General features: G+C 42.8%; 1 protein-coding gene across 2 annotated transcripts in view; it reads left to right on the top strand.

The window, feature by feature from the left end:
* Nucleotides 1-20,895, top strand: part of HIBADH (3-hydroxyisobutyrate dehydrogenase) — a 113,511-nt gene that overhangs the window by 9,157 nt on the left and 83,459 nt on the right. The window contains exons 1-4 of one of the 2 annotated variants that reach the window (XM_077303683.1): nucleotides 575-741; nucleotides 12,087-12,247; nucleotides 14,459-14,568; nucleotides 16,126-16,247. In XM_077303683.1, coding sequence (XP_077159798.1) covers nucleotides 660-741; nucleotides 12,087-12,247; nucleotides 14,459-14,568; nucleotides 16,126-16,247 — 475 coding nt within the window. In that variant the 5' untranslated portion in view covers nucleotides 575-659. Of the gene's footprint in view, nucleotides 1-574; nucleotides 742-12,086; nucleotides 12,248-14,458; nucleotides 14,569-16,125; nucleotides 16,248-20,895 lie in introns of those variants that run through there. The other variant, XM_077303684.1, reaches the window with a different exon arrangement.

Below are 20,895 nucleotides of genomic sequence, written 5' to 3'. Positions count from 1 at the left end.
TGCTGCTTCAGGCCAACACAGCTACCCAACCTGAATCTATATCCTCTAGAAACGCCAACTTTAATAGGCTGTGATCTTCAGCACCCATTGAATACGGCTAAGGTTTACTCTTGCAGTCACCTAAAGTAAACACGGCCGCATCCAGCTGAAGTCCTGCAAGTAAAGCTGGCGCTGGCAGCAGAAACGCGAAGAATGGCTACTCGATCTCACGCACGTTTGTTTGGAAGTATTCCACTGAATCAAGCGGAAAATCTTTTTGGCAGCTCGACTGAGGAGTTTTTGAAGGAGACTGCACAGTTTAAAAAGTAGCCCAGGCTAACAAGGAAGGGTGAGGCGTCGCAGAAAGCCCGTGCACAGCCAGCACCCCCACTGCCACATGTATTCTGCAGAAGCCGCCCAGGCAAGACCCTGGCTGAACGAGCTTCGCTAGATCTGCCGCGACCGCCTACTATTGGGTCCTGGGATGTAAGGCCGGCGGGTCACCGATAGGGGAACGTGCGCTCTGATTGGTGTTTGGCTTCCAGTGCCAGCCGTCATTGGCTGGCTCGGCCGCCCCTCCCCTTCCACGCCTTCTTCCGTGCTTCCAGGCGAGCGAAGCGCAGAGAGCGAAGGAGGTGGTGTCTAAGCGGAGGTCGTGGTGGAGGAGGCGGGGGAGCAGCATGGCAGCAGCGCTAATGCTCAGAGCCTCCGTCAGCTTGCTGCCTAAGCAAAGGAGGGTGTATGCAGGCAGCATTGCAATGGGTAAGGCTCTCGGGCGGGTGTCAGTGTGCTGGGTTACTCGAACTGGTTTGCAACCTATTTGCACGACCCTGAAGCGGCCAGGCCTCCTTGAAAATCAGGAGCAGCAGTCTTGTTGCTGGTTTCTCCTCTCCTCCCGTGTGTCACCTTACGAGGATTTATGAGTTAGGGTCGGGGCAGATAGTTGGAACTAATATATGAGCACCCGGAAATGGTGACATGTGGTAGTGTTGGAGGAGAGAGCTGGTAGATACACCTCCTTGCAATTTTGTTTCAGTTGTTACTTTGGTGTATTGGAGTGGGGGCATGTTCCTTCCATGCTTGACAGTTTTGTGATTCCTCACCTGGAGCAGGTATTGGCATGCTTCAAGGTGTTGTTGATCAATACCCTTGTAGAAGGAAATGATTATGACCTATGCTTGGTGCCCTTTACAAGTTTTGTACATGCTGTTAAAATTCGCACACGTTGTAAAATTTATATTGGGCTAATATCAGAATTTATGTCAGCTTAAGCGAAGCCTAATGTAATAAATATTTTCACATATTTACTTAAAATAACACATGTGGTGTTAAAACAGGCCACAAAAGTTTATGTGACGCTGGTGACCTAAAGCATCAAGTTAACAGGACCCACAATCTATGCTCATATTTACTTTTCCCAGAACACTGATGGGTTTCCTAGCCTAAAACTTTGCTTTGCTGTTTTATTTGTGACTGTGATCCTGAACATTTTATACGTGTAATAAACTATACAAGTGTGATTGCTCTGTTAAACATGTACCCTATCCAAATGTTTAGAATTTAACATAATTTAATGGATTTTATTATCAGAAATTAATTCTAGTTGCTCATCTTTGAGAGGCACTGGCAATTGTCTGGACTATGTTATTAGGGACATCAATTTGTACCCTAAATTATTATTGTAGAAGAAAAAGCCTACAGCCTACTAATCTGTCTGTAGATATTCTTGGTGTGTTATGTTTTATGTTGCATGTGATAAGGACCACTGTGTATTTTAACAGTTATTTACATTTTTTGCCTACAAAAGTGATCCATGGTCCATTATAGAATTATATACTGTTAGCATCTGCTTCTAGATTAATATTTGATCCCAAATAACATGAACCAAATCCATATTATTTTTAAGGTACCATGGGTTTCCTATTTTATAATTCTGCCTGTTCTTAATGCCAAATTTGTCTACATGCTAGTGAATTTTAAGAAAGTAGACATATTTCCCTCAACAGAATGAATGTCTGTAGAATTACTGTAAAAATAAGCCAATGTGCCCCAATTCAAATGCCATCTTAGGTAGAGAACTTGACAACTTGTTTTTAATACAGGAATAATAATATTGGTTTACCATGCAAACTTATTATAACAAGTTACTTTGAAAATTCACATTTAGCATCCATGTTGCAAGCATCTACTAGCAGTCAACATGGCAATGTTCTTATTAATGTGTCCATCTACCCCACCCACCCCTTTTTATCTTGACAATGAACTGGAATATTTTCTTAAATTTCTTTCATAATGGCAGTTAATCACTGGGATGAACAAAACTTTCTCAACCCCTTGTGAAACCTGCTTTGGAATTCTTAGTAACTGTTACGTTAAATTTAGAACTTTCAGTTGATCAGTGCCATCACTATTTGTCTGAATGGATTCTATGAAGTCTTTCATTAGGTTATGGCAAAAGTACTGTGTATTTCCCTACTAAGGGCAGCACTAAGTGGTAGTAGAAAAAGAGTTGGTTCTTTTATGCTGCTTTTCTCTACCAGAAGGAGTCTCAAAGCGACTAACAGTCACCTTCCCTTTCCTCTCCCCACAACAGACACCCTGTGAGGTAACTGGGGCTGAGAGAGCCCTGATATTACTGCTTGGTTAGAACAGCTTTATCAGTGCTGTGGCGAGCCCAAGGTCACCCTGCTGGATGCATTTGTGGGAGCGCAGAATCAAACCTGGCTAGCCAGATTAGAAGTCTGTGCTCCTAACCACTTCACCAAGTTGGCTCTAGTACTGGTATTATCAATGAGAAAGAAAGTATATAGTCTTCTACAGGTGTTCATTCTTTCTAGAACTTTGATTAAGATTGGAATCATTATTGATTTCCTTTCAGCTTCACACACTGGGAGAAATTGAAACAGCTCCACTTAAGTTTAAATATTTGTGAAGCTTGGTTAAATATTTGTGAAGCTTGGCTCCTGTTTCTGTACGTACTAGGTTGTAGCATCCCCTCTGGTCAGGTATGTTTGGAGCTTTTTCTCCGATATTCCACTAAAAGAACAGCCACTTCTGCTGGAGGAAGGCTTCATGCTTACCTGAGCAGAGGGGTAAGATCCAACCCTTTGTCTCTGGTATTTACTACCCTGCTGGGTTTTTAGGACACTTCATAATCAGGTAACAAGATTTAGTTCTGTGAACTCTTGAACATGGGATTGTTCAGACCAGGTGCAATAGTACAGAATAAGCAAGTGACAAAGAAATATTAAAGTAAGAGTTTATGCTATTTCTGGGGGGAGGGATATCATAGTATTATAGAGCCCTGCTTGAAGTAGCATTGTAATCTCGGAACTTTACATTTGAATCTCTTTATTCTGTCTCACAGCAAGAAGACTGCCCACTTGAAGATTCTGCTAATGTAATTGAACTTCACAGGTGGCCTCTTAGAATCAATGAGACTAACATAATATTACTAGATTTCAGCTATAAATAGATCCTCTTGCTTAACTTCTAGGTTGCCTAGAAACTTCAGCATATTCCATAGAGTCTGCATTAATAGATCATTACTAGGATTAATATACAAAAACCTGGATGGAAAGAGAAAGCCCCTGCAAATCTGTCATATCTGCATTCCTGATTCAGTAATGGTAATTAACAAAAAGTTTAGGAATTAAATACTCTTAAGGCATTTTTTTAATGACTGGTATTTCAGAATTGCTCTGTGTAGGTTGCCGAACTCTTTGAAACATTTTTGTTCTGGTTTGATGTTATGAATATACTTTTACCTATTTAAAGGATAGCTTTGTATCCCACATTTTCCCCCAAAGGAGCAGTCAGCATGGTTTACAAAATAACATTCTGCAGTAATAATAGAGAGCTGAGCAGATGTTGTCCTTTTTGACAGCACTGGCTATCTCTTGACTGAAAAGTTGTGTTCATGCAACCTGTTGGTCAGGACATGCAAAGATCTGTACACAATCTGTAACATAAATAAAGCGGGAGAGGGGTGGTGGGAAGAGTTGGGACATCACATACCTAGTTGGCTGTCCATCTAACAAACGGCCAGTCAGGTAGGCTGTCCTGACCCTAGCCAGTGCAGTTGGTGGCTTCCAGAAGGTTGCCCAGCTGGCAACCAGGGCCTTGGAGGGAAGGGTGGTAAACCCTGGCCTTGCCAGTGCATTGGGGAGCAAGGAAGGCAACGACCCCCACCAGGGAGCCCCCTTGCCCCCAAAAGGCCCACTGTGGCCTCTCTAGGCTTCAGTGGGCCTGCCCAGGGTGGGAGAGAGGGAGTCCCTGCCAGTGCTTCTCCCACCCCGCGTAGGCCTGCCGTGGCCTCTCCAGGCTTCAGCGGGCCTGCCTCGGGTGGTGGAGGAGGGAAGGTTAGCACCCATTGTATTTTTAATTACAATGGGCTTTTTTGCTAGTATTTTTATAAGACTGATTTCTTGGAACTGGCAAGGTTGGGGAGGAAAAGGCACTGATTATTTCTTAGCCACCTCTCCAGGAAATAGCATGAAGTGGCTTGTGATACATTAAAAATAATATGAATAAAAGCGGTTCGCATTTTAATAACTACATGGCAATAGTAAATCCTTAAAATCTGTCAGGTTTTTACAGATTGCTCGCAAACAAATTCTTGACTTGGTGTGAAAGATCAAGTTTAATAAAGACAAGCAAGTTAACTTAAGCAATGCTTTATCGGAACTGAGGCATAGCAAAACAAGCACAGCATTTGACTCCTCAACCAACTCCCCCTATGAGAACCAGTGAAATGTGGGAAATATTCAAAAGGCTAAAACATTCTGATAGCCAGGTATCCAAGTCAAAGCGTTGCATTCTGGAGGCAAACGGAGATGGATGGGGGGGGGAGGTATGAAAATGAAAGGAAATAAGACAGGTAGAGGCTCATACTTCTACACTTGTATCAGATGCTAATATTTGTGGCAGAGGCTCAGCACGTCTGACATCCCATCGCTCCAAAATCAACCTCCTACTGCCACAGATTCTGGGGAAGGCTTGTGGGAGTAGGCAGAGTGAAAGTCCCAGACCAGGCTTAGTGCCGAAACATGGGCGGCTTCCACCCATTCCCTTTTCCCCTCTGGAAATTCTTTCCAGTCTGCAAGGTATTGCAGCTTTCCCTGATGCACTCAAGAATCTAGGATCTTGTTGACCTCATAGCAGATGTGTTCATCTATGTAGACAGGAATTGGAGCATCAGGTGCCACATGCCATTTATCAGGATCCAGGTTGCGGCGAAACATGGAAAAGACTACATTTGTACACAGGAGCAGATGAACTAACAAAAAGGTACAGCTGGGGTGTGAAATGTTAACTGCTATTTTTCCTTCCCTGTTTGCAAGACATCTGTGTTTGGACATGTGTCTGTGGATAGTTTTGGAGTTTGTGGCTCAAGATGCCTGCTGTACCATGAGGGTTTACTTTGCATAGGCTGCATAATATGTGCACGCAGAATAATATCATATTCTGTGTGATAAATGTCAATATTCCTAGTGGTCCACCTACGCACACTTGTGTAAAGCGTAAAGTCAGGAGAGAGGATTGATGGTTTGGGAAAATGGACAATGAGAAAGCTGGTTATATGACTTACATAAACAATGAAACATGTAAATAGGGAAGGGAAGCAGAAGAAGAGCTGGTTTTTATACCCTGCTTTTTACTGCCTGAAGGATTCCCCAAGTGGCTTACAGTTTTCCCTTCCTCTCCCTACCACATACATCCTGTGACGTAGATTGGGGCTGAGAGAGTTCTAACAGAACTGCTCAATGAGAAAGGCATACGAGAACTGAGACTAGCACAGAGTCACCCAGTTGGCTGTATGTGGAGGAATTGGGAAGCAAACACTATTTTCCAGATTAGAGTCTGCCACTCTTACCTACCGTACCACACTGGCTCACATAAGTTTTTTTTTGTAAGTTGTCCCCTTGCACAGGTACACTTCTGTGTGAAAGTTGATTGAAATGAAGAGCGCCCAGTTTGGCAAAATATTTGTGCATGGTTCCTCTCTACTTGTATCTTCCTGTTTCTTCTAACCTGCTGCAAGTCACTTTTTGCCTGTGTGTTGGGAGCTGGGTCTACCATGACAAGTAGCAACATGAGACACGTGCATTGAGCCCTATTTTATTTATACAGGGTACACAGTTTTAGGTTAGATGACAACCTTTTTATTTGTTTCCGGGGCCATAACAAAGGGAAGCATGCTTCAGCTCAGACGCTGTCACGCTGAACTGTGTCGACCATTAAACACTCATATACATTGGATGGATATTGTTATCCAGCTAGACTCTCAGCCCATTCCACAAGGGCCCAAGCATCTTCTACCACCTTTATGGCTGGTGTGCTCTTAAAGGACACGGCCATCCCTGTCTACCTTCGTCTGACATTGCTCAATCGACATCAACACTGCAGAGGGGGAATAGCTGTACTACAGCTGTACTACCTGTGGGAACAGCTGTACTACAGTCAATGCTGCACTGAGTAAGCCCACACCCTCCTCCAGATGTTTATGCTTGTTATTCTTCCATGTGGAACTGCACAGAAGCCACAATGATGAAAACAGAGTTGCACTTACCTGTAACTACTGTTCATCGAGTGGTCTTCTGTGCAGGCACACATTCTTTCCTCTTGCCCCATTGTGGGCTTACTGCCATTCCTTCGTTGCTTCAGTTATACCCACGAAGATTGGCAGCAGACTGAGGAAGGAGTTCTAACCCCTCCCAGGTCATGTAATTTTAGGTGGGAAAATCTCCCCCTGTTGGGGGAGGAGGGACTATCACTCTTGGGAGATATGATTTCTATAGTAAAAGCTTGCAATTCTCCTTCTGTGGCCGGCCTGTGATTGTGCAGTACCCACGTGTGCCTGCACAGAAAACCTCTTGATGAACAGCAGTTACAGGTAAATGCAACCTGTTTTCCTCACTGACCTCTCTTTGCTGTTCATAGTATCTTTCTGCCTAAAAGAGTTGATCAACTGCACCTTGAAAACTTCCTGGAGATTTGAGGGAGCATTTTGATCAGGGGTGGTAACTCATTGGAGATGTTGTGTCATGGATTCCACTCTCCAAAGCTACCATTTACTCCAGGAGAACTAATCTCTGTAACATGGAGGTCAATTGTAGTTCTGGAAGAGCTCCAGCCCTCACCTAGAAGTTGACAACTGTACAAATGTAGCACTTCATAGATCTTTAGTTTTTGGGATGCCACACGGCTGTTATTTTGCAAGTTAATAAGGTGTTTTCTTCCTTCTCACTTAGCTACAGTTATAGCAGGAAAATTATATTAATTTAAGTACTGAGATACAATCAAATTGCTATCTCTCTTTTGTTATGGCAGTCTTGCTTTTGGCTAACTACAATTTATGACGTTTCTTTGTCATTGAAGTTAAGACTGTTAAACTGGTGTCCAAGTGTAAGGTGTTGGTTGATCATGGCACCAGCTATATTATTGTGTGATTAATGGATATGTCCATCTTGTGGGGGCTAGAAAGGAACTCATAATCACATGGTTTCTAAGTGCTTCTGAGCCAAGGAGGATGTTTTGCATACAATGTCTGATTGCTTCCAGATGCTTAATGAATGTTATTTTTCATTCAATAAGCTCTTGAACGTTTGTAGCTGGTAAATTGCAAATTTGGTCTTTAATCATATGTCCAGGGTGATTCTACTGCCATTTTTTAAAAAGTGTGTCTTACTACCAACAATGAAACAAAAACAGATGGTCATTTCGGGCCCTAAATTTAGGGTTATATTTATAAGAGGAAAATATCGGTCATTGCTCTGTTCCAGATTGTACGGTTACCTAATATTTGTTCATTATTGCATGCAGTGCTACTAGTGTCTAAATCAGGTGTCCCTCGTGTGGCACCCATGGACTCCATAGTGCCTGCCAGCCTCTTTCCTGGCCCCTGCCAAGTGTTTTTAGAAAGTGGGCAATGCCAGGTGGAGCTTCTGCGCAGCAGGGATTCTAATGAGCTGATTGAGTTTGATTGGCTGGGCAGGGTTTATTTTAACTTGCCTTGTGCAGCAGCTGCCATCAGAGCAGAAAGGTCTTCCCTGTGTGGCAAAGGTGAGCTGTGCAAGAAACTATTTTTAAACAGTATGTTCCTTTTAAAGGGAGAAGCAGAGCTTTTGCCGGAAATATTGGCTGTGTTATTCATAGAGTAGTGCATAACCTCCCTTTGTTACATTTTTTTGCTAGCTGCACCCTGTGTCAAAATTCCAAAGATGCCTACAAGCTGAAAAAAAATGGGGTCACCTGGTCTTAGTTACAAAATTAGGAAAAAAAATCTTCAGAGGACTCTGTATCGAATTTCAGAGGAGATTTGAGTACAGTTTCCCCTGCGTTACATTCTTAGTGCAGGTTAATTGATAATATCATATTATAGTTTCATATGTAGTTGACAGCTTCTCTTGTCATTTAAGTGTCTGTCGTTGTTCTAATTTACATGAATTCTCTACTCATGCTGGAGAATAGCTTGTAGACTGCTGGGTGGAGGGATTAAATAACTGGTGCTTAAGTTTCCATTACGCCTTTTAAAACTGAATCCTTAGGCCCTGAAGGCAAAATTGCCATATGATAGTAGTTTGCATTAATTTTTGCTTCAAGTGAACAGCTGCCTGTATACTTACAGTTAATGTTAACTGGCTACATTGGTAGACAGGAAAAGGAAAGAGGATAACTATGTGTGGCATCTGAACAACGGTTCTTGACAATGCTAGGCTCAGTCTCTTTGCTTTGGAACTTAAGCATAAAGAGCAATTAAGTGAAATGATAGGATGGCAAATCCAAAATAAATAGCAGAATCTATTTTATAATTTTATAATTGTTTTTTAAATCTTAAAGGATTTGCACAATGTTTAGTGACCAGGCCTGGGCAGGATGATACAAAATAGAGTTTACTGTAGCTGCGATTTCTGTAAAACGACTTTTTAATTATAGAAATAGTTGATTTCACCATGGAACAGCTGCTTTTGTATACTGATCTCTGAAACTTCCAACATTCTTTCATGAAATAAGTAGTTTTGTGGTGTGTGAACTTGAATGCTCTAGTTAATGTGAAGCTATTAATACACTTTTGGGAAATAATTTTAAAATTCCTTTGTGCATTGCACTTGATGATAATTTCTTATTGTAAAATAGATAAGGGCTGCCTGGCTTTGGAAAGAAGAATAGCTTTCTAGTGCTACATAAGATGGGTCTCATAGGCATGCTGTCCCTTGCCAATGGATGCTCGTGCAGATAGGCCAGAAGTCTATTGGATTCTGTGCAATTGTCACTGGGGTCTCATAGCCTTAAGCACTTCCAACAATGCTAGTTTGTTTGTATCTTACACAAACTTGCAAGAAATTGTGGTAGGATGACAAGCAAGAAAATAAGATAATTTATGGATTGCAATTTGGAATTGCATCTAAACTTCCCTTTAGGGTTCTTTAAAATTTCAAGGGCATCAAGCTCATTTATTCTGATTAATTTACAAAATCTTACTTTCTGCATACCCGGGGACTCACCAGTATGTTGAAAGACCTGCTGTTTATGGGCTGTGTTATAAAAACAGGAAGTGCCAATTTATTCTTTGGTGTAGAGATGGTAAAATCAGTGATACATGCAACGGTCACTTCCAGGATTGACTTCTGTAACTTGCTCTTGCCTTGTCCTTTACCCAGAAATTTACCTGAGACCGACCACAGGTCCCCCCTCAGACATCCCCTCCATGGCCTGAACCAGTCTGACCTATCTAAGGGCCTTAGCTTAAGTTCCTGTTCCTGTTATATTGTTATTTAAGATCACTGAAATTGTGTCATTTAGAACCACTGTTGGATTATTGTTGTTGTTGTATTTGTTTGTTATATATTCGTTCCATGTATCCCCCATGATGTTGTATGTAAACTGCCCTGAGCCAAATGGAAGGGCAGCATAGAAATCCAAATAATAATAATGATAATGATGATGATGATGATGATAATAATAATAAATTGCAATTGGTATGGAATGCAGCTGCTAGGGTCCTCACAGGAACATCTTGGAGGCCCCATCCACCTGGTGCTGATGCTGAGGCAGCTGTATTGGTTACTGGTTGCAGCCTGAATCAAGGTTTGCCTTCTGACCTTTAAGGTGATTTGAAGTCTGGGCCCCACATACCTGCGGCACCACCTATCTCCTTTTGCTCTCCACAGAGCTTTTCACTTAGCAGGTACAAATCTTTTTGTGATTCCTGGCCCTTGGAAAGTATGCCTGGCCTCGACCAGGGCCAGGGTCTTCTCAGTGGTGGAATGAGCTCCTGGGAGAACTAAGGGCCCTGTTGGAGCTTTCTCAGTTCCACAGGGCCTGCAAGACAGAGCTCTGCCATCAGGTCTTTGGTTGAGGCCAGAATGTTTTAGATCTGCCCCACCCCTCCGAAAGGGCTAGAACTCCCGCTTCTAACTGTCCCCTGATGTACATGGCTTTTGGCAGTCCATTGAGTGGGGGAGGGGGGGAAATGTCTTTATTGCCACTGAGAGGGATAATAGTTTTATGGGGAGTTTCTCCTGTGGGTTTTTTTTTAATGTGTTACCTGCCATGAGCTGGCTTGACTGGGAATGGAGAGCTACAAGTCTAATTAATTAATAAGAGAATATTTGCCATTATTTGTCTCAAACCTGTTTTGCAAGTGAATAGCAGACTTGCAGAATAATCCTGCAACAGCATATGGCAATCATAAACATACATCTGTATCTGTACCGCTATTTATTTCTGGTAAGGGCTGGTGGGAGGAGTTGGTCTCATGGCTTAACTGCCACTCAGGGTGGCTGTCCCGCCCCTGCATGCCCCATCCTTCAACTGGATTGTCTGTCCGTCCAATGGGCAGCCAATTTCCTCCCCTGCCCCTGACCACGACCTTTTCTTTGCTCTTCCTTCTGAGGATCCAAGGCTCCAGGTCCCTGCCCCATGAGAGCTGTACCTGCCTCTGACTTTTCTGCTCGGGAGGACAGCAGCCCCTGAGGCTTGGTGGCAGGGCACTTGGCCCCTAGATGACAGAGCCAGCCAGTCGTGGTCTTGAGGGGGGGGAGGCCCCATCCAATGCTCTTGCTGCCTCGAGCAGCTCCAGCCCTGTCCTTGCCAAGCCTTGCAGGGGCGGCAAGAGGAGGGCTGCCCTGCCTGCCAACACCTCCCCCACAAAGCCCAGTTACCACCTCCATGGGGCTCAGCATGCCTTTTGCAGCCACAAGGTCCCCGCAGGCCCTTCCTGCCCTGTGCCACCAAATGCCTGCCAAGCCCTCTGCTGGTGCTTCTCCCCCCCCCCCCGGTCCTGCCACACGCCTGCCCAGGCTTCAGTGGGCATTTTGCAAATGGTAGTGGGAGGGACCAGCTACCTGCTGGGCCTTCTCCCGCCAAGCAACCGCTGAGGCCTCTGCAGGCTGTCCTGGGGCAGCAGGGGAGGCTAGCGCCTCTTGTATCGTTATACACAACGGGCTTTGCTGCTAGTAACAACAATAATTCCCATTGAACACACCAAAACTTAATTCCTAATAAGCATTCATTGGTTGACCATGAACACTACTAGAATTGTAATTTAATGCTTTGAAACATATATGCATATATTTAACTTTATAGTTTTCTTGCAGTTTTTTGGGTTGAAGATCATACATTGCAATTTTAGGTAAAGGTAAAGGTATTTTAGGTAAAGGTAAAGGCAAGCACTGAGTCATATCTGACCCTTGGGGTGATGCCCTCTAGCATTTTCATGGCAGACTCAATACGGGGTGGTTTGCCAGTGCCTTCCCCAGTCATTACCGTTTACCCCCCAGCATGCTGGGTACTCATTTTACCGACCTCAGAAGGATGGAAGGCTGAGTCAATCTTGAGCCGGCTGCTGGGATTGAACTCCCAGCCTCATGGGCAAAGCTTTCAGACAGCTGCCTTACCACTCTGCGCCACAAGAGGCTCTAATTTTAGGTATGGCAGGGTTATAAACTATGTTTAAAAAATAACAAGATTGGCAAGAGTGGAATTGAATTTGAGATGAAATTTAAATGTTAAGGCTGTACATTAGCAGTTTATTTCTTAAATCTGATCAGTAAAATATATATTTGTTAAATATTCTTAGACTGAAGATTTTGTATTGCAATTAGTGTCTTCCAGGGCAATGGCTTCCAAGACCCCGGTTGGATTCATTGGTTTGGGCAACATGGGAAATCCAATGGCAAAAAACCTAATCAAAAATGGCTATCCTGTTATTGCATATGATGTATTTCCAGAAGCCTGTAAAGAATTTCAAGACGTGGGTGCACAGGTATAGTAAGCATCTTCTTTTCAAACAAGCTTAATAGGTGATTGGGACAAACTGAGGTTTAGCCCAAAGGTTTATTTCACAGCGTCATGGCTTGACTTTGAGATGTAAGTTCATTTCTTTCCACTCTGTCTCTGAGTATTTTTTTTTTTTAAACACACAACTGATGTAAATCAGCTCTGTTCTTGGAAAATGCACAGAAACTATAAATAACTAGACCATCACAAAATTCTGTTGCCAAATAAGGTAATGGATCATTGGTTAACAGGCTAATAGGTAACAGCGAGGATATACAACTTTGGCAAATTAAAATGTTTTTTTTTTATCATCAGTTGTTCAGGAGTTCTGTTAGTCCTGTTCACATTGCAGAAGCTTCACATATATGCCTGTATATGCATATATCTAACAAAGTTTGAGTCCAGTGGAACAGTTAAGAACAACAAAGTTAAATTCTGGGTATAAGCTTCTGTGAGCATGCATGCTCCATCCAAAACAAGGAAACAGTTTTCCACAAGCCTTATACATTGAGAAGGGGGGATTTGCCAGGAAAGGCTCTTTAGAGTCAGATGCATAGGAAACTGAGTGGTAAGTATAGCTGAGACTGGATTCAAGAGGTTTTTAAGTCCTGCGAACAGCAATAAATTGGCATACAAATATAATAGTTAACAACTATGAGAACTCAGAAGTTTAAACCCCAAATAAAATTTTGTTGATATTAAAGGTGCCACTGGACAAACTTTTCTGTTGCTTCGGACCAACACAGCTGCCCACCTGAATCTGCCATGCATATATCATAGAATCATAGAGTTGTAAGGGATCTCCTTGGTCATCTAGTCCAACCCGCAGCACAATGCCGGAACTCACAACTACCTGCCTAACCACAGTGACCCCAATTTCATGCCCAAGTGATCCTTTCCCCACCAAAAATTTCCAGAATCCAGATTGGTCTAGAGGAAATTCACATGCTATCCCCAAATGGTAATCAGCAGTTCCCTGGGTATACAAGGAAGGGCACAAGAGACAAACACTGGCACAGCCCTTCTTGCCCACCCACTCACAATCTGCTTAAGTTCATAAAATCAGCATTTCTGTCAGATGACTATCTGGCCTCTGCTTAAAAACTTCCAAAGAGGGAGAACCCACCACCTCCAGAGCCTGTTCCACTGAGGAACTGCTCTAACTGTAAATTAGAGTAAATAAGCTGTCAAGACGTTTAGCTAAAAATTCTTTTGAATTAATTCCAACCCATTGGTTCTGGTCCGACCCTCTGGGGCAACAAAAAACAACTCTGCTCCATCCTCTATATGACAGCCCTTCAAGTATTTGAAGATAGTTATCATATCACCTCTTAGTTACCTTCTTTCCAGGCTAAGCAGACCAAGCTCCCTCAACCTTTCCTCATACGATTTGGTCTCCAAACCCTTCACCATCTTCGTAGCCCTTCTCTGGACTCGCTCCAGTTTCTCTACATCTTCAGTTGTGGTGCCCAAAACTGAACACAATACTCCAAGTGAGTTCTTACCAGCGTGGAATAAAGCAGTAACATCACCTCACGAGATCTGGACGCTATATTTCTTTTAATATATCCAAAATCCCATTTGCCTTTTTAGCTACCGAGGCAGTGTCGAGTCTACTAAGATCCCCAGATCCTATTTACACGTACTACTGCTAAGACAAGTCTCACTCATCCTATAGAGATGCATATGATTTTTCCTGCCTAAATGAAGAACTTTACATTTATCACTATTGAAATTCATTTTATTCATTTTAGCCCTGTGTTCTAGATGTTAGTAATAAACAATGTATATTCAGTTTACAAATGAAACTGAGACTAGCACCTGAATAAATGTGGGTTTCGTATCACACATGTTCACCTGTACATTCATTGACTATAATGTAAGAATTGCTCGATATCCATACAAAGAATAATCAAGTGTGCAGTGTGCCCAGATTGTACTTGCATTCACTGTTAATTTGTGGACAGGTCTTTTGCCTTTCCATTGTTATGTTTCTGTAACATCTCCTGTTACTATCATTCATAGTAGCTGTATCATGCTGCAAAATTTCACTGCTTTGTTATGTTTCTGTTGGTTTTCAATTTTTTCTACATCACACTGGGTCCTTGTAGGAACTTGCTGAAAAGCTCAAGCACTAGATGTGAAAAGGATTATAACTTCTGTAAGATTACTGCCTCTTTTTTGTTTTCCTTGAAAGGTGACAGATTCCCCAGCAGATGTGGCAGAACGAGCTGACAGGATTATTACAATGCTTCCATCTAATCCTAATGCAATAGAAGTTTACACAGGGAACAGTGGAATTCTGAAGTAAGAACGTCTTCTTAACTACCTATTTTGCTTTTAATTCTGAAATACAGATGTTTTAATTCTTGTTTTTAATTACATTTGGCCTGAACTATCACTTGCAAGAGTCTCTTGGGGCGCGGAGAGTGGTAAGGCAGCAGTCTGAAAGCTCTACCCATGAGGCTGGGAGTTTGATCCCAGCAGCCGGCTCAAGGTTGACTCAGTCTTCCATCCTTCCGAGGTCGGTAAAATGAGTACCCAGCTTGCTGGGGGGTAAACGTTCATGACTGGGGAAGGCACTGGCAAACCACCCCGTATTGTCTGCCATGAAAACGCTAGAGGGCGTCACCCCAAGGGTCAGACATGACCCAGTGCTTGCACAGGGGATACCTTTACCTATCACTTGCATTCATTTTCTTAGTTCAATAATTATTTTGGAAAATGCTTGCTTCAGTTCAGCAAATGCTATCTGTATGTGCAAAGAGCACTCTGTTTCATCTGTGATAGCCCAGTGAATCAATGCAAGTAGCAGTGTTGGGCTAGGTAATGCACGCTTGTGCATGAAGCATTGTTAGCATAAGAATGTAGCCTTCTACTCTTCTGGTGATTCTGTAAAGCACCAGACTGTTTATTTATGTTATTAATGTTAGTTTTTGTTCAATTTTAGTTAATATTAGTATTTGTTCAAAGCTGCTCACAGTGAAATATACATAGAAGTGCAATTAAAAATAATAAAATTAAAATGAACAATTATAGAAAGGTCAGGTTCTTACTGATTGGGAAACTGTCACTGTAATTACTTTAAACAGTTGAGCTTTGCATAGAAATGTTGCATACTTTATTCTGGCACTAATGATCTTCTAGCTCCAGTGTTTTAATTTTTTTTACATTGATTGGATCCTGCCAACTTGTCTGCTGGCATAAGATGGGAGCTATGTCAGAGATAGTGGGGACTTGTATGGGCAAAACTATCATATGTGATGGGGAGCTGAAGTGAGGAAAGGAACTGTGTGAGTTTGCTACTCTTGTACCTGACCCAGGGTTTTGTGAAACCCTGGGGTTTCTTGATGGCCCTGGAAGGGTTCCTGAATGGGTGGGAGTTAATATTTAATTTTTTTTTAATTTGTGAAGCATTTATTGGTGATATGGCCATATAGGGTCATGTTGACCTGCCCCCCCATGGCCAATGATAGGCCTGAAGGGGGTAGGAAGGGGAGGGAGCCCGGGTGGGCGTGTACACAGCTATGCTTCCCCACCATATTCTGCATGATTGCTCTACTTTTGGGATTTCTCAAAGCTTGAATATTTCAGGTGTTTTCAATGGTAAAAAAGTTGAGAAAGGCTGACCTGACCCATCATCAGTATGCAGGTATGAATGTTAACGTGTGAGGGGCACAAATGTATAATTTTCCCGCTGCATATGTCTGATGAAACGGTCCACAAATGCATATGCTCCTCTAAATCATGTTATTGCTTATGTGTGTTTGTGCTGGATTCCCAGTATTCAAGGCTGTTTGTTTAGAAATGGTGTTAATTTTCATTGTTAGTATTTGTCTGTTATTATTTTTTAATTTGTTTCAGGAAAGTGAAGAAAGGATCTTTGTTAATAGACTCCAGTACTATTGATCCTGTAGTTTCAAAAGAACTAGCCAAAGAAGCTGAAAAAATGGGAGCTGTTTTTATGGATGCTCCTGTTTCTGGTGGTAAGTCCTTGCCTGAGACTACTGTAAATGCCTTATCAAAGCATCTTGGGATACTGTTTGTTTATTTGCATATATATACTGCCCTCCCCTCACCTCTCAGGGCAGCTTACAGAAAACTTGGGAATCATAATACAGGTACAACATAGTTCAATAATAATAGGAAGACAACAGCAGTAACAGGAACAGTTGGTGATAACAATTTTTCCTTAACTAGAACATTAACAGTAATATTTCCAACTAACTGAATCATGTAGGTTGGTCAGTCCAGGGTTGCCCTTTTCTTTGTTCCAAGGGCACATTAGTTGCTTCTGTTGGTCCTCAACCAAATGCCTGGCAAAAGAGCTCCATTTTGCAGGTCCTGTGGAGCTTGGGCAGCTCGTTCCACCCAGTGGGGGCCAGGATGGAGAAGGCTCTGGCCCTGGTTGAGGCCAAACATGTTTCCTTGGGCCAGGAATCACCAGCCTGTTGGAGGTGGCAGAGTGTAGAGCTGTTAGTGGGGTGTATACAGAGGTGCATTAGGTATAAATTGGCTACTGGGAACATTTCTAAATTATTATAGGCCTTGAGCAAACCTCCATTTTATCTTTTCAAGGTTTCAGAATCTAAAGTTTCCTTCTTGGAAGACATCCCTATTCTTGCAGAGATGAATTCTGCAAGAAGAATTTCTGAACTAGGGGATTTATTGGCCAGGGAGGAATTATGTAAAATTCACAAGGTCTTGATGGTACCCCGGAGGGATCCTTCTTTTGTGGCAAAAATATTTTCCCCTTATGTTAACCAAGGGTTGGTAATACTGTCCTTTTATTCAATACCATGATACCCCAAAAAGAGTCTGACACAAGCTAGACATGTGCAGAGTTCTGTGTATCTAATTAGATGGGATGGTAAATAGTAGACAAAGGATTTTCTCTCTGTGTCTCACAGCCTTTAGGTGAAAAGGTCTCAAGCCATGTGTTGCAGAGGCATATGAAGTGCAAGGCTGGGACCTCCAACGTGCAATAAAAGGCTCTTGCTTGTCAGAGGAAGCAACACTTGGAGCTGGGAGAATGAGGAAGTAGCATCTCAGGAGCTGACTGCTAGCTCCGCCCTCTGCTGACTGGGTCTTTGTGTTATAAAATGCTCTTACTTGCCAGAAGCACATGCAAAACTACAAAAACAAAAAGACTCTTGGGTTCTGTAAGAGCCAAAGGACAAGAGCTAAAGGACTCTTGGCTGTTGGCTCTTCGCTGGAGGATCAAGCCAAAGGATTCAGTGAAGTACAGGACTGTTTGAGAAGCATTTGGAATGGATCAAAGTGGGTAGAGGCCCGTGGTCAGAAAGACTGAAAGAGATGGGAGTCCAAGAGGGCTGGGAGTTTCTTAAAAGTGAAATACTGAAGGCATAATCACAAACAATTCCCTTGAGAAGAAAACCTAGAAGGAGCCTAAGGAAGCCAAGTTGGCTCCATAAACAGCTGTCAAGTGGTTTGAGGAATAAAAAAATATTAATTTAGGAAATGGAAGGCCTCATTACCAAGGATAAACAAATAATCAGTGATTGTAGGGAGTGTTAGAAAAGCTAAAGCTCAATATGAGCTTAGGCTAGCAGGAAGTGCTAAACATAGCAATAAAGGTTTCTTTAGTTATATTTCAAGTTAGAATAAGAGTAGGAATTCTGTAGGACCACTGCGAGGAAAAGAAAGTGAAATTATACTGGATGATGAAGAGAGGGCTGAACTGCTTAAATCCTATTCTTCAGTCTTCTCTTGTGAGGGAAATACGTAGAAAAAACGTATCACAACAGGGGTGGGATGGGAACGGTCGCCTAGGATCATTTGTGGGTGCAGTACATAAACACTTAGTTTCTTTAAATGAAACAAAGTCTTCTGGGCCAAATGAATTGCATCCAAGCATACTAAAAGAACTTGCAGTGGTAAACAGAAAACCTTAAATGTGCAGTGGTACTTTGCTAAATGAAAAGTTTATAGCTACATTGTTAACATAATGATTATATCGTATATTATTGTATATGTCAGTGGGAGTACTGTTAAAACAGTGGTCCCCAACTCCCGGTCCAGGGACCGGTACCTGACTGCGGCTCCTCCTCGTCCTCCTCACTGGCTGCTGCCACGGGGGCTGCCCTGCCACTCTGTCGCTGGCTCACCTTTGGTGCTCTCCAGCAGCCGCCATGGCTGGGGCTCCCCCTCAGCGTGGCACTGCGCAGCTGCTGCTGGCAGCGCCCCCCAGCGGGCAGTGGGAAGTCAGGGGCGCCAGCAGGAATGCAAGTGGAGCAGGGGCTCAGGTGGCAGCAATGTCCCTCAGCAAAAGACTACCCCCCCCCCCCCGGGCCTCAAGAGTTGACTGGTCCCCGGTGATAGAAAGGTTGGGGAACACTGGTTAAAGGATACAGTAGACATGTGTGACAATTTAGATCAGTAGGAATGGGACATCCAGCAAACAATGCAATAAGGTTTAGATGGCAGAAGTCTGAAAGCAGAACAGAACCAAACTGCAACAAAGGATAAGCTGCAAATCTGTCAGCACTGTCCTTGCAAAATTCAAAGGCTAACAGCTCTTGTGAAAATATGTGAGAGCAACTGGAAAGGCCAAAAGCGCCCTGCTTGCCACTGTTTGGATCTTTTCATTTTCCATTACCCTCCCTATCAACTTTTGTATAAGCAGCAGACCTTGGCAGTGAAGTGTACTTTGCTGTTCTCCATGTTGCCTGGCCAGAGTTGCCCCTTCCGTAGCATCTTGCCTATGTACGCCTGAAGGAAACTGGAATATGTTAAGTCGTTTATTGATGCTGTAGTGACAAGTGTAAACTGGGAATGAAGAAAGTGATTCCTATGTGTTCATAGTACGCATAAAGAGTCTCTTTTGTCCACACTTTGTCACTCACCTGGCATTTGCAGCAGTTGCTAGTGTCAAACTGAAGTGTCCTTTATAGATTGTAGAGCATGTGTGTCTGTGTGCATTTTTCCTTAATGGAGAAAATAACACAAGGTTGAATGGAACCATTTTGGCTAATTTAGAAGGTTGAAACAGTAGGCACTGGAGCTTGTTAAAAGTGTTATTTTACAAGCTCTGAAGAATGTAGAGTATGACTTGGCTACTAATTTTTTTTTCTTAATCTAAACCCTCCTATAGGTTTCATTTCAGAGCCAGCTTCAAGTCTATGCTGTACTTGTCTTTAAAATACAAACATGCACTCTGGCTCTTTCTATTTACTGAATCAGAACCCTACTGTTTCAACTAGCCCTGTTCCTAATTTATGATGTGACCACAAAAACTAAAATTATTTATATGTTGGCACAAAACAGCACCACTGTAGTTAAGAGCCTGTTGGCATTTCCATTATAAATCTTCCCTTGGAGAAGTTTATAACTTGGCATTTTTACTTTGCTTCAGGCTGAAATATGTTGTTTCTGTCAAAGCTCAAATTCCTTTTGCAAAAATTCATTTAAATAAGGTCAGCCATTTATTTATGATTGAGCCCTAGTAAGCAAAGTATAGTTTAGGCATAACATTTAATTGGGGTTTCTTATATTTGCTCAAACTGTGGTGAAATAAAATAGTAGGAGATTTTAAGAGACTTTCCAAATTCTTTTCAGTTTACTAAAATGCCCAAGCATGCACATCCTGATCCTTTGTGTGATAATTTTTTGGGGGTGTTGTTTTTTCTTGAGAAGAATTGGAACCTGGTATGTTTGTCTTTCCTGTATCTAAGAGGTATGCTAGCTACAAATAGTTTTACAGGCACAATTCAGGGTGCTGATTCTTATGTTTAAAGCCTTGTACAATTTAAGACAGGGGGATCTGAAGGAATCCCTGCCCCCATATTAATTTGTCTAATCAGGCTTTCTTCAGAAATCCTGTTTTCCTTCAGTGAATGTGAAGTCATCCAAGGTGGTTATGTCACGCCTCTGCTTGCTCAGGTAGGGCATTCTTGTGCAGGTTTTTCAGAGCCACTTCCCAAGTGACCTCAGTCTGACCATACATTTTACAAATGCTCTACTGCTCTCCGAACCCTGCTGTCTGTACATTTCCAAAGGAAAAATAAGAAAAGAAAGATTGAGAGGAAGACAAAGTGAGAGGGAAGCAATCCACCCCCTGCCCTTTCACTCCTCAATTCTGGGTTCAGCAAAAGCCAGGATGTTAGCAGCTGCAGGAGAGCAATTTCCAATATGCTGAAGATGGAAGGGGCACAGGCTTTTGCTGTAGCCCAAGGAGCAGTCTGGAGCCCCAAACATTCGCTACTCTATCAAGATGACCGCAAAGCATCCCCCATCCCCAGCTGTAAAGCCAGAAGGAAGGGAAAGCAAGTCCTAACAGCTAGAGGAGGTTGAGTCATGTTGAATAGTGTGAGCTTCCTCTGTACTGCAAACTTCAGTGCCAGCAAGAAGGCTGGAGCCATTTGGGACCTTCATTCTGCCAGCGGCTCGGGGCATTCCAGAGCGCCAATGTGCCTTCCAGCTGTCTTCGATCCTCACTGCAAGTTGGAGGAACAGCTGCCCGACTGCCGCAGGAGTCATGCAGGGCCAGTAAGCCCCTCTGGTAAGCCTCCAATACCAGGTCTCCAAGGAGCACCATGATCTTCAGAGAGAAGTGGGTGGTGTAGCCCAGAGCTCCAGAATGTAATTCCCAGTGCCAAGCATGCTCAGGCCCAC

This window comes from Paroedura picta, chromosome 11, assembly GCF_049243985.1.
Source record: "Paroedura picta isolate Pp20150507F chromosome 11, Ppicta_v3.0, whole genome shotgun sequence".
NCBI lineage: Eukaryota > Metazoa > Chordata > Lepidosauria > Squamata > Gekkonidae > Paroedura > Paroedura picta.
Note: the sequence above shows the minus strand (reverse complement) of the source record. Positions and strands in the feature narration are given on the sequence as shown.